The sequence below is a fragment of the Triticum dicoccoides genome, chromosome 7A, assembly GCF_002162155.2.
Source record: "Triticum dicoccoides isolate Atlit2015 ecotype Zavitan chromosome 7A, WEW_v2.0, whole genome shotgun sequence".
NCBI classification, from domain to species: Eukaryota; Viridiplantae; Streptophyta; class Magnoliopsida; order Poales; family Poaceae; genus Triticum; species Triticum dicoccoides.
The window spans coordinates 434,192,503-434,204,349 of NC_041392.1; the positions used below are offsets into that span (position 1 = coordinate 434,192,503).

Consider the following 11,847-nt stretch of genomic DNA (forward strand, 5'->3'; position numbering starts at 1 on the left):
TCGTCGTCGTTTCCGATGACAACCAGAGTCTCAGGGGCTACTATCTACACAGGGCACACCTAGCATGTGCAGGACTATCACACATTCTTTTATGTACCTCAAAGCCTGTCAGTAGACTCATAAAAGCTTCATGCAATCCGCTTTCGGCAGACCAGATTCTCTCCATCACCGTATTCATCAGCACACGGTGTTCGTCTAAGATGCCCGCTCGCCCCACTAACTCCCTCAGAACATCCGATCGCACACTAGACGGTGCCGGACTCTTTTGTCTGCTCTCTTCGGGAGCCAGACACTGGGAGCTTCGGGGGTCAATGGGATTATCTTCTGGCCTCACCGGACTCAGAGAGGCCCTCCGCGACGACACTTCAGGGTCGCCCGCTTCCGGAGCGGAGGAGTCTGGAGGAGGCGTTTCGCTCTCCATCATCTCTGGAAGAAGATCCCCCGAAGACGAGCTCATTTGAGAGGGGCTAAGGCCCGAACTGCAAAGATATACGCGGTGGTTATTTTCTCAGAAGAAAAAGATGGCATATCTGTACTATTTAAGTATTTCGGGTCACTTACGACTCGCGGGAGAATTGATCCCCCCGCGGACTTTGTGCGGCAACAGTGCCCCCCAAGGTAGGACCCTCTGTGGGAGACTTCTTCTCCCATTTGGAAGCTTCGACTTCCGAATCCCCGGGCGCAGTCCTTTTCCTCTTTTGGTCGTCTTCCTTCATGGAGACGCTCGCTCCCTCGGTTAGAATGGGCAGCGTTGGGGGCCCGCGTCCGCCCGTATTATCCTCCACAGTATCTTCCTTCAAGGGCTCCGGTCAAGGTGTGGCCTGGAGCATCTTTTCCAATACTGGATTTTTGAAACCCTCAGGGAGGGGGGCCGAACACCGAATCAACTTCGCCTTTGTTAGCCAGTCCTGGTCAAAAAGCGAACTCTCAGAAATAACTTCGTAACAAAGGAGAGATAGTATGTTCGGCCGGAAGATGCCTTACCTGTTCGGAGGCGCGGCTACTACTCAGGCCCACGTCCTGGGTGATTTCCGGACACTCCACCTGAGGTCCGAAGAATGACTTGTACATCTCCTCGTGCGTCAGGCCGAGAACATTTTGAATGACACGCGGTCCCTCGGGATTGAACTCCCACAGGCGAAGAGGCCGGCTTTTGCAAGGCTGGACTTGACAAACCAGCATAACTTGTATTACCGCAACCAAACTAAAATCTCCATTGAAGATATCTCGAATGCGGCTTTGCAGTATAGGCACGTCCTTGGCTGGACCCCAGCTCAGACCTCTGCTGATCCATGACATCAGTTGTGGTGGAGGGCCCGAGCGGAAAACAGGGGCGGCCACCCACTTGGCACTTCTAGGAGCCGTGATGTAGAACCACTCCTGTTGCCACAATTCAGACACCTTTGGGATGGAACCTTTGGGCCACGGAGCTCCCGTCATCTTGCGTATTGAGGCACCTCCATACGCTGCATGTTGCCCCTCGATCATCTTCGGCTTTACTTCAAAGGTCTTGAGCCATAGGCCAAAGTGAGGGGTAACCCGGAGGAAGGCCTCACACACGATAATAAATGTCGTGATATGAAGAAAGGAGTCCGGTGCTAGATCATGGAAGTCTAGCCCATAATAAAACATCAAACCCCTGACGAAAGGATCCAGAGCAAGGCCTAGACCTCGGAGGAAGTGGGAGACGAACACGACATTATCGTTGGGTTCGGGGGTGGGGACGGCCTGCCCTTAGGGAGGCAGCCGATGCAAAATCTCGGTGGTCAGATATCTGGCCTCCCTCAACTTCTTGATGTCTTCTTCCGTGACGGAGGAAGGCACCTATCGGCCTTGAAGGCTAGATCCGGACATGACTGAAGGTTCGGAGCACCTGACCTGAACTTTGGGCGTTTGAGATTGAGGTGGGGGAAGAATTCGATTGAGCACGGGAGGGAAAAATAAAAGCCTTGTCCCTTTATAAAGAGGGTGAATATCAGGCGTCCTCTCTGTGTCCGTTTGGACTTGCCTATAATCTAGGAGTCCTAGAAGCGGTTGGGTTACCCACGCCCGTATTGATGAGAATCCCGGAATAAGGGGACACGATCTCTGCTTTAACAAGACGTGCCAAGGAAACCGCCTCGCATGACGCGCTGAGGTGGGATAATAAAACGAATAAAGGCTTGGCCGTGGTGTCTCACACTACGGAATACGTCAGCATATTAGATTTGTGTAAATATTATTCTCTCTATGGCAATATGTGGAAACTTATTTTGCAGAGCCGGACACTATCTTTGTGTTCAAAATCTTCTATGAAGTACTGGGAGGAGGAACCCGCCTTGCAATGCCGAAGACAATCTGCGCGCCGGACTCGTCGTCATTGAAGCCTGGTTCAGGGGCTACTGAGGGAGTCCTGGATTAGGGGGCGTCCGGATGGCCGGACTATACCTTCAGCCGGACTCCTGGACTATGAAGATACAAGATTGAAGACTTCGTCCCGTGTCCGGAAGGGACTTTCCTTGGCGTGGAAGGCAAGCTTGGCGATACGGATATGTAGATCTCCAGCATTGTAACCGACTTTGTGTAACCCTAACCCTCTCCGGTGTCTATATAAACCAGAGGGTTTTAGTCCGTAGGACAACATACACAACAACAATCATACCATAGGCTAGCTTTTAGGGTTTAGCCTCTCCGATCTCGTGGTAGATCTACTCTTGTACTACCCATATCATCAATATTAATCAAGCAGGACGTAGGGTTTTACCTCCATCGAGAGGGCCCGAACCTGGGTAAAACTTCGTGTCCCTTGCCTCCTATTACCATCCGGCCTAGACGCACAGTTCGGGACCCCCTACCCGAGATCCGCCAGTTTTAACACCGACAGGCGGTGCCCCCTCCTTTCTTCCCCTTCCTTGTCTCCTACTCCTACTACTTGGAAGGGGAGGAATCCTACTCCCGGTGGGAGTAGGACTCCTCCAGGGCGTGCCATAGGCACCGGCCCTCTCCCCCTCCTCCACTCCTTTATATACATGGCCAGGGGGCACCCCATAGACACAACAATTGATCTCTTGGATCTTTTAGCCATGTGCGGTGCCCCTCTCCACCATAGTCCACCTCAATAATATCGTAGCGGTGCTTAGGCAAAGCCCTGCGACGGTAGAACATCAACATAGTCACCACGCCGTCGTGCTGACGGAACTCTCCCTCAAAGCTCGGCTGGATCGGAGTTTGAGGGACGTCATCGAGCTAAACGTGTGCAGAACTCGGAGGTGCCATGCATTCGGTACTTGATCGGTCGGATCGTGAAGGCGTATGACTACATCAACCGCGTTGTGCTAACGCTTCCGCTTTCGGTCTACGAGGGTACGTGGACACACTCTCCCCTCTCGTTGCTATGTATCACCATGAACTTGCGTGTGCGTAGGAAATTTTTTGAAATTACTACCCAACACGAAATACATGACCCATCCGTCTGGCGCCTCACTTCCTGGCGAGGTTGACCGGTCCTCGCCTGCTTCCAGCGCCGGGGCATCCGTCCATTCCGCCACAAAGTCAGCGAGTGCGGCTCCCTTGATGACCCTGGTGGTGCTGAAATCCAACAGGAAAGCCTGCTACTCGATGTTCCACTCGGCGACCCTTCCAGCAGAGATGGGGCTCCTGAGCACCCTCTCCAATGGGTAGGCTGAGACGACTTTGATGGGGTGGCCCTGGAAGTAGTGCCGCAACTTGCGCGAGGCCACCAGGAGCGTGAGCAGGAGCTTTTGAGGCATGGGATAGCGTGCCCTCGCGTCCCGCAACACCGTGTTGATGAAGTACACCGGGTGCTCGACGAGGACCGGTGTGTTGGTGAGGCTCGCGTCTTGTGCAAGTTGGGTTGTCTCCTGAGGTGGTGGGACCCCTGGCGCCTGGTCGCTTGCGGGAATCTCTACGGTGTCATTCTACCGAGCTTGGTCCTCTGTTGCTGCCGCTATGGCTTTTGTTGCGCCTTCCTGATCTTGCATCACCTTGGCTGGCGACGTAGCTTGGCGCGGCGCACTCTTGGCCTGGTGCTCCTCCCGAACCGCCACTAGAGCTGCGCTGGCGGAGTATTGGATGGCGGCAAGGTAAAGTACTAGAGGCTCGAGAGGCCGTGGCGCCACCAACACCAGTGGGCTGGTCGAGTATCTCTTGAGGTCTTGGAAGGCTTGGTCGGCCTCCGGAGTCCACTCGAACGGGCCCTTCTTCTTCATCAGCTTGAAAAAGGGTAAGGCACGCTCTCCCAGCTTGGAGATGAAGCGCCCCAATGCAGTCACCTGACTAGCCAGCTTCTGCATTTCCTTGAGGGTCTGCGGCGGGCTCATGCCCTCAATGGCCTTGATCTTCTCCAGGTTCGCCTCGATCCCTCTGTGTGACATGAGGAATCCCAACAGCTTGCCGAAAGGGACACCGAACACACACTTTTCCGGGTTAAGCCACAAGTTCACCTGGCGCAGGCTTTCGAAGGTCTCCTCCAGGTCTTGGATCAAGGTTTTCGCCTCCCGAGACTTCACCACAATGTCGTCGACATAGGCCTCCGTGTTCCTCCCGAGCTGCCGCCCTAAAGCAATGTGCATCAGCCGCTGAAAGGTCACACCCCCGTTGCGCAGTCCGAAGGGCATACAGGTGTAGCAGTACACCCCGCACGGGGTCAGGAAGGCTGTCTTCTCTACATCTTCCACCGCCATCTTGATTTGGTGATACCCTGAGAACGCATCCAGGAAGCACAGCAGGCCGCACTCAGCGGTGGAGTCGACGATCTGGTCGATGCGCGGGAGAGGGAACGGATCTTGAGGGCACGCCTTGCTGAGGTTGGTGAAGTCGACACACATTCGCTCCTTCCCGCCTTTCTTCGGCACCACGACTGGGTTCGCCAGCCACTCGGGGTACCTAACATCACGAACGGCACCCGGCGCCTCCAACTTGCGGGTCTCTTGGACGATGAAGGCCTGCTTCTTCGTGGACTGCCGCCTTGCTCGTTGCTTCACAGGGCGCACATTGGGGCACACCCTTAAGTGGTGCTGAATCACCTCTCTCGGGACCCCCATTGGGCTCCCATGCAAATATGTCCTTGTTCGCGCGCAAGAACTTCACCAATGCTTCCTCTTGGCTGGGGTTGAGGCTGGCACCTATGGTGAAGATGGATCCTGAGGATCCGTCCCCATCGACCGGCACCTGCTTTGTCTCTCCTTGTCTTGGGTGAACAGCTGCTTCTTCTTGGTTGGCGCGGCCTCCATGGCCTCGAGAGCACCGGTGCCAATGGGCTGTGCCACCACAGCGGTCCTGAAGGCAAGTTTGAGCACCGTCACGGCCTCCTTGGTGTCCCCCTTGATGGTGAGGACACCTTTGCTTCCTGGCATTTTCATGAGGTTGTGGGCTGGATGAGTCGCCGCCATGAACTGGGCCAGAGCTGGGTACCCGAGGATGGCGTTGTACGGGAGGCCGATGCGGGCGATGTCGAAGTCGACCAGCTCTGTGCGGTAGTTGTCGCGCATGCCAAAGGTGACCGGAAGGCAGATCTGCCCCAGGGAGCGGGCAGCGCCACAACCAACTCCTGAGAAAGGCTTGCTGAGGCTGAGTTGCTCGAGCGGCACGTGAAGAAGGTTGAAGGCCTCCATGGAGAGCAAGTTGAGGCGAGCGCCGCCGTCGATGAGGGTCTTGGTGACGGCCACGTTGCAGATGGTGGGCATGCAGAGCATCCGAAGCATGCCCGAGCCGGTGGTGGTGACGGGGTGGTCTTCTGAGCTAAAGGTGAGGTCGGCCTCAGCCGCGGCCCAGCCCAGCGGAGCCCCCAAGCGCGTGGAAGCGGCATCGATCTGGTGGAGGAACGGCTTGATGTGGTGCTCTGAAGGCGGCGCCTGTGAGCCGCCTAGCAGGGCCGCGACCGCGTGGTGCGCTGGTGCCGCGTAGCATGCAGTGAAGAGGTCGCTGAGCTCCTCCCAAGACGCCACCGTGGATCCGGGATGGTTGAGCATCCAGGCACGTGGCTCGCCGGCGAGGGCCATGGGAAGCCTGTTGACCATGACCTTGTCATCACCCCCGGCTTCGAGGACGGCCACCTCATAGGCCAGCAGGAAAACTGACGGGTCTGCTGCCCCGTCATAGAGCGGCGGCATCTCTGGCTTGAACTTGGGTGGCCACTGCACCCGGCGTAGGGCGGGGGCCAGAGCTCGGAACCCCCTGCCCCGTCGTCAACGCTGGCCGTCGGAGTCGGCGGCAGGGCGCCTGCCATGTGGGCGAAGCGCGGTGTCGACGGAGCGCAGATCGACGGAAGAGAAGCTATGGTGCACCCCTACCTAGCGCGCGAATGTCGGATCACGGGTTCCGGCAAACACTTGAGGTTCGAACACTGGGGTGCACGCGAAGGTTTTCTCCCTATCGATCCACGCCCTAGCTCGCTAAAATCTCACGGACGAACTCGACGAACTCACAACACAGAAAGACACAAGATTTATACTGGTTCGGGCCACCGTTGTGGTGTAATACCCTACTCCAATGTGGCGGTGGTGGATTGCCTATTGGGCTGATGATGAACAGTACAAAGGGAAGAACAGCCTCCTGAGGTTGAGGTGTTCTTGTGCTTGGTGAACTTGTGTGGGTGGGATGATCTTGGATCCGTTCTCTATTTGTGATGGGGTCGATCCCCTCTACTGTGGTGGCTAGTTCTACTTATATAGGCCCTGGTCCTCTCCCCAAATATTGAGCGGGAAGGGAGCCAACAACGGCCAATTCGAAAGGAGACAGCTAGCACAAGTTATCCTGACAAAAAGTGGTCTTCGCCTGCCAAAGGTTCTGGTGATGACGCCGTCTTGGGCTCCATGGTGACCTTCGTCATGCCGTCCTTCTGGTTTTGGTCTCGTTGCACCAATATGGAAACCTTTCCTTGATGCCTCGGTACTCCGCGTCTGCGCTTGCCCCCTTGGCACCAAAGAGGAAGCAAGGACGCTGCGCGCGTTGGCGCCCGCCTGGTCTCGATCGTCATGGCTCACGTCATGAGGACCTCGCAAGGTTTGCCCTGCCTTGATCTCTCCGTCCCTCGTGAGCCTGCCTGGCGAGGCCGCTCCTTAGGGGGTCTTGCGTCGTCCGCCTCGCGAGGCTTGGCCCCTCGCAAGGGTCTTGAATGGCTTATCGATGAAGATGGACGTACAGACCTGCCAGCCCAGCCACGCCGCGGACCGCAGGCAGGCAAGTCTGGGGACCCCCGTTCCCAGAACGCCGACAGCGACGCTTAGCGAAGCGCTGTCGGTGCTCCATCACCACCACGCTGTCGTGTTGGTTGTGATCCCATTTAGTTCTCCTCTCCTGCTTGCTAGATCAAGAAGGTGGACACGTCATCGAGCCGCACATGTGCTAAACTCAGAGGTGCCATCCGTTCGGCACTAGATGGTTGGATCATGATCAGATCACGAAGAGTACGACTACATCAACGGCGTTGATAAACGCTTCCGCTTAGCGATCTACAAGGGTATGTAGAGTCTCCCCCCTCTCGTAGCTATGTATCTCCATGGATAGATCTTGCGTGTGCGTAGATTTTGTTTTTGTTTTCCATGCAATGTTCCCCAACACTCCTCCCCCTTGGTGCGCCCCTGGGCTTGGAGGGCTGGCCACCACGCCCCTCCACCTATATATAAAGGGGAGGGGTGCCCCGAGAGGACACACAAGCCCTTGGCCCCGCTCTCTCTCTCTCCCGTTACTTCGTAACTCCTCCGGCTTTGTTGTTTCGATAGTGCTCGGCGTAGCCCAGCCAGAATCACTCCACCACCATCACCGTCACGCTCTTGTGCTGCCGGCGATCCCATCTAATTCTCCTCCCTCGCTTGCTGGATCAAGAAAGAGGAGACGTCATCGAGCCGTACGTGTGCTGAACACGGAGGTGTCATCCGTTCAGTACTTCATCAGTTTGGATCGTGACGAGTACGAATACATCAACCATGTGATATACGTTTCCGCTTAACGGTCTACCAGAATACGTAAACACACTCTCCCCTCTCATTACTATGCTTCTCCTAGATAGATCTTAGGTGTTCGTAGGAATTTTTTTGATTTTCATGATTCCTTTCCCAACACAAATACCACATAGTCACACTTCTAAGAAAGCCCACAAAACACCGCATTATAAAAAATAAAACCACGTCACTTTTCAGACACGCCAAAGAAAATAACAAACAAAATTTATGAAATCTCATCAACACCAACAACGCAACAAAGCATGCTCAATCCTTCTACTACAATTTTTTTTAAAGAGCAAACATTTGAAGGGTTGGATGGTCGTCGTCAGCCAAATGTCAACGAACACGTCCGGGCGTTTCTCTGAATATCTGAGAACTTACATTTGATGATCCACCTTAAAGCTGCCCTTTGTTGCATCAATTTGTCGAGCAATACCCCCTTCCCCTCGCTCTCGTGCCGATTCGAAGCGGCACCGGGGCACCCCCAGCAGACGCCCCTCCTCACACCCCTCACACCTTCCTCCCCTGCCGTTGCCGGATGGCACCGCAGGCAAAGCCCAGGCGGGGCTGGCAGCGACAGGGTTTTTCCTTCCATCGCTATGGCTACGACACGCCAGATCTGCCGAGACGGGAGTAGCCGTGTGTGGCGGCGACACTCAAGGGAGGCGGTTGTGGTCCGTGGCATCATCTTGGCTGCTAGAGATGCTCCTCCTATGCGGTGCTGCGGCACTTGACGAATCCATGACAAGGTGCAGCGACTGGCATGAGGTGGTCATGGCAGGCCGACATCGGGTGGCCATGGGTACCGACATGCTCGGTGAACCAGTGTGGGCACACAAGGGGTTGGCCGACACGGATTTGCCGCGTGGAGGTCGCGTGGTGGTGCCGGGAGGCGTTGCAACTCTGGAGCAGCCTCATGATGATGGAGCAGGAAGGCATATTTGTCTGTCAGATCTGTTGTCTCCGTCCTCCGGTGGGCTCACGTGATGTGTGTGCCCGTATGGAGCATGGTTGTGGCTGGGAACCGAGGTGTTTCTTGGCCTTGGGTTGACACCTCTGGTCCCTTGTCGGCATGGTACTTGGTAAGGTTTGGTGGTTCATGTTGCATCCATTGGCCCAACTTCCGGTCACGGTTGACAGATTTGATAGTTGGTGCTAGTAGGTGGCCGCCACCGACCTCTTCAAGGTGCAGTCGGCTGCTTGGCTTCTTCGGCTGTGAGTTGGCTCAGTGGTGGTGCTTGATGGACTTGCCACGGCGGTGCAGGTTGTGTGTTTGGGAGCTTGGGTGAAGGCCCTGTATCTTCCTTGGGCCTATGACTGGTGATGGCGGCGGCAGCGGACGTCGTAGACCTTCTTGGAGGCATCATTGCGTTGTTGTCGTCCTCCCGCATGGATCCGGCTTCTGGGAGAACCTTGATCGTGTGCGATTGAACGATGGCGGCGCCTTGGCATCCCCCCTCCTCCTTCTAGCGCTTCGTCCTTGGAGCTCGGCGTAGGCCAGATGGACCAGTGGATGTAGTTGGTGTTGGTGTCGAGGCTTCTGTGGCAACGATGCCGGGGGAGCAATGGTTTTGGTTGAGGTAGTCAGCTCTTCCCTGCCATGTCTGCAGGATTGCCTCAACTGGTTTGTTGTTGCGGAAGTCGAAGCTGCGGCGGCGGGTCCCGGTGTCGTACGATGACGACCAGCATGTGGTTCGTTCGTTGATCTTCTACAACATCAGCGGTGCCTAATTCTCCTTCGTAGTACTCCGTCAGAGCCGGAGCAGCATTGTCTGGTGGCAAGTGGTTGAGTGGCATGGATTGTCATACAACTCCACATGGTCTCTATAGTGTGGGTTGAGTCGACGCTCGCTTACGACGAAGTCAGAGTCGTCTGCTCAGGATTTATGTATGACGGTGATGCATGTGTGTTGTCTCGGTAAAGGCCTCTTTAAAGTGGTTTGTGCGGGGTATCTTATATGTGCCGCTCGGTGATTATGATAGCTTTCGTCAGATTTTAATTAATTGGGCAATCTGGCTTTTACTCGGCTTTCCATCCTATCATTTCGAGAGAAAAATGTGACGCAACACCTTGCAGCGAGCATCTGACTTTTCGTTTTCTAAATCGGTTTTACTGAAAAACGCGAAATTTATTTACTTTTATTCGTGAAAACGGTAAATAGGAAAAGCCGAAAAAGGAACTAAAAAAACAGCCTGGGATTTAGAGTTGTGTGTGGCCCATTTGGCTCCTCATTGCGTCGTCATTTTCTTCCTTGGGAGGAACAGGGGAGAGAGATGGGGAAGGAGGCGCTGGACTACGTGCTGGTGCCTCTGGGGCTGGTGCTGATGCTGGGATACCACGCGTGGCTTCTCCTCCGTATCCAGCGTCGCCCTGCGACCACCGTCATCGGCGTCAACGCCATCAACCGCCGCATCTGGGACCGCCACATCATGGAGGTCCGTCCGCCGTTAACCATGCACCCACCCATTTCCTGCGATCGATCCATCATCGCGTTCACCCTCTACTCGCAGAACCATTGTTTCTCCGGAGTTTTCTTTTACCGATTCACCTTCGAAATTTCGGTTTTTATTTATTCAACTGATCAAGATCGATCGGCGCATGCAGGAGCCGTCCGGGAAGCACGCGGTGCTGGCGGTGCAGACGATCCGGAACAATATCATGGCGTCGACGCTGCTGGCGTCCACGGCCATCACACTCAGCTCGCTCATCGCCGTGCTCATGTCCGGCGGCGGCGGGGGAGAGCCAGGAGCTGGCGGCGGGGGCCTCCTCCCGGACGCGCCGCTGGTGGTGGGCGCCACGGGGGAGGCGGCTCTGTCGGCCAAGTTCTTCGCCATCCTCGTCTGCTTCCTGGTGGCCTTCCTCCTCAACGTGCAGTCGATCCGGTACTACAGCCACACCAGCACCCTGGTGAACGTCCCGATCCGAGCACACCGCCTCCGCCGCCCGGGCCATGCCGTGGACTACGTCACCGGCACGCTCAATCGCGGCAGCTACTTCTGGTCGCTCGGCGTGCGGGCATTCTACTTCTCCTGCCCGGTCTTCCTCTGGCTCTTCGGGCCCATCCCCATGTTCGCCGCCTGCGTCGTCATGGTCTGCGTGCTCTATTTCCTCGACGTGTGCGAGGACTGGGAGGAGGAACAGGGCTTGAGTGGTGGTGATGAGACGTCGGAACGAGGGAAGGATGTAGGAGACACGCAAGTTTAGGTAGGTGGCTAGCTGCAAATGCAAACTGAAGAATTTAATTGGCAGTCAGGTGAACTGATTATAGATGACTAGTGTCCTCTATAAATTACTCCATCCGTTCTGTAATGTAAGACATTTTTTGTCAAAAGGAAATCTTACATTATGGGATGAAGAGAGTATCAGATAACTAATGATGATTTGGTGAACTCTGAATTGTCATTTAAAAAATTAAAAAATTGATGTCAGATTATTAAGCATGGCAAAATTGACATTTCGGATGATAAATTATGTTGTCGTGATTAGTTGTCTTGGATCGGCGCATTCAGATTAGTCATGCTTGCTGAAGGAAATTGTTGTGCTCGTGATAACATAATTTGCTATCCCGGACGTCAGATTTGTTATGTTTTAAAATCTGCCTTTGGCGCAATCCGCACAAAATTCGCTTCTCATGCCTCATCTGTCCACGACTGCCGGCACAATGACGACGACCGACAGTGCTGTGGAAGTGGCTCTCGTCGACGCATAAGCACGAGATGGCAGGCCCGGCGTGCGCGACACATGTTCAGCGAGCTCAGATGGCAACGAACGCACAGTGGAGGAGGCGTCCGACGACGAGGCCGAGCCCACGCCCACACCAGTTTCCGGCTTCACTATGGCGCAGGCCCCAGGCACACTACGAGGCCATCATGGCGTAGGAGAAGCAACCGATGTATCCCACGC

General features: G+C 55.3%; 1 protein-coding gene across 1 annotated transcript; it reads left to right on the top strand.

The window, feature by feature from the left end:
* Positions 1 to 10,196: 10,196 nt before the first annotated feature.
* On the top strand, positions 10,197 to 11,272 carry LOC119333439. The gene is made up of 2 exons (XM_037606329.1): positions 10,197 to 10,379; positions 10,549 to 11,272. Exons 1-2 carry the CDS (start codon positions 10,218 to 10,220, stop codon positions 11,146 to 11,148), a joined length of 762 nt encoding a protein of 253 aa, XP_037462226.1. The 5' UTR covers positions 10,197 to 10,217; the 3' UTR covers positions 11,149 to 11,272.
* Positions 11,273 to 11,847: the final 575 nt, after the last annotated feature.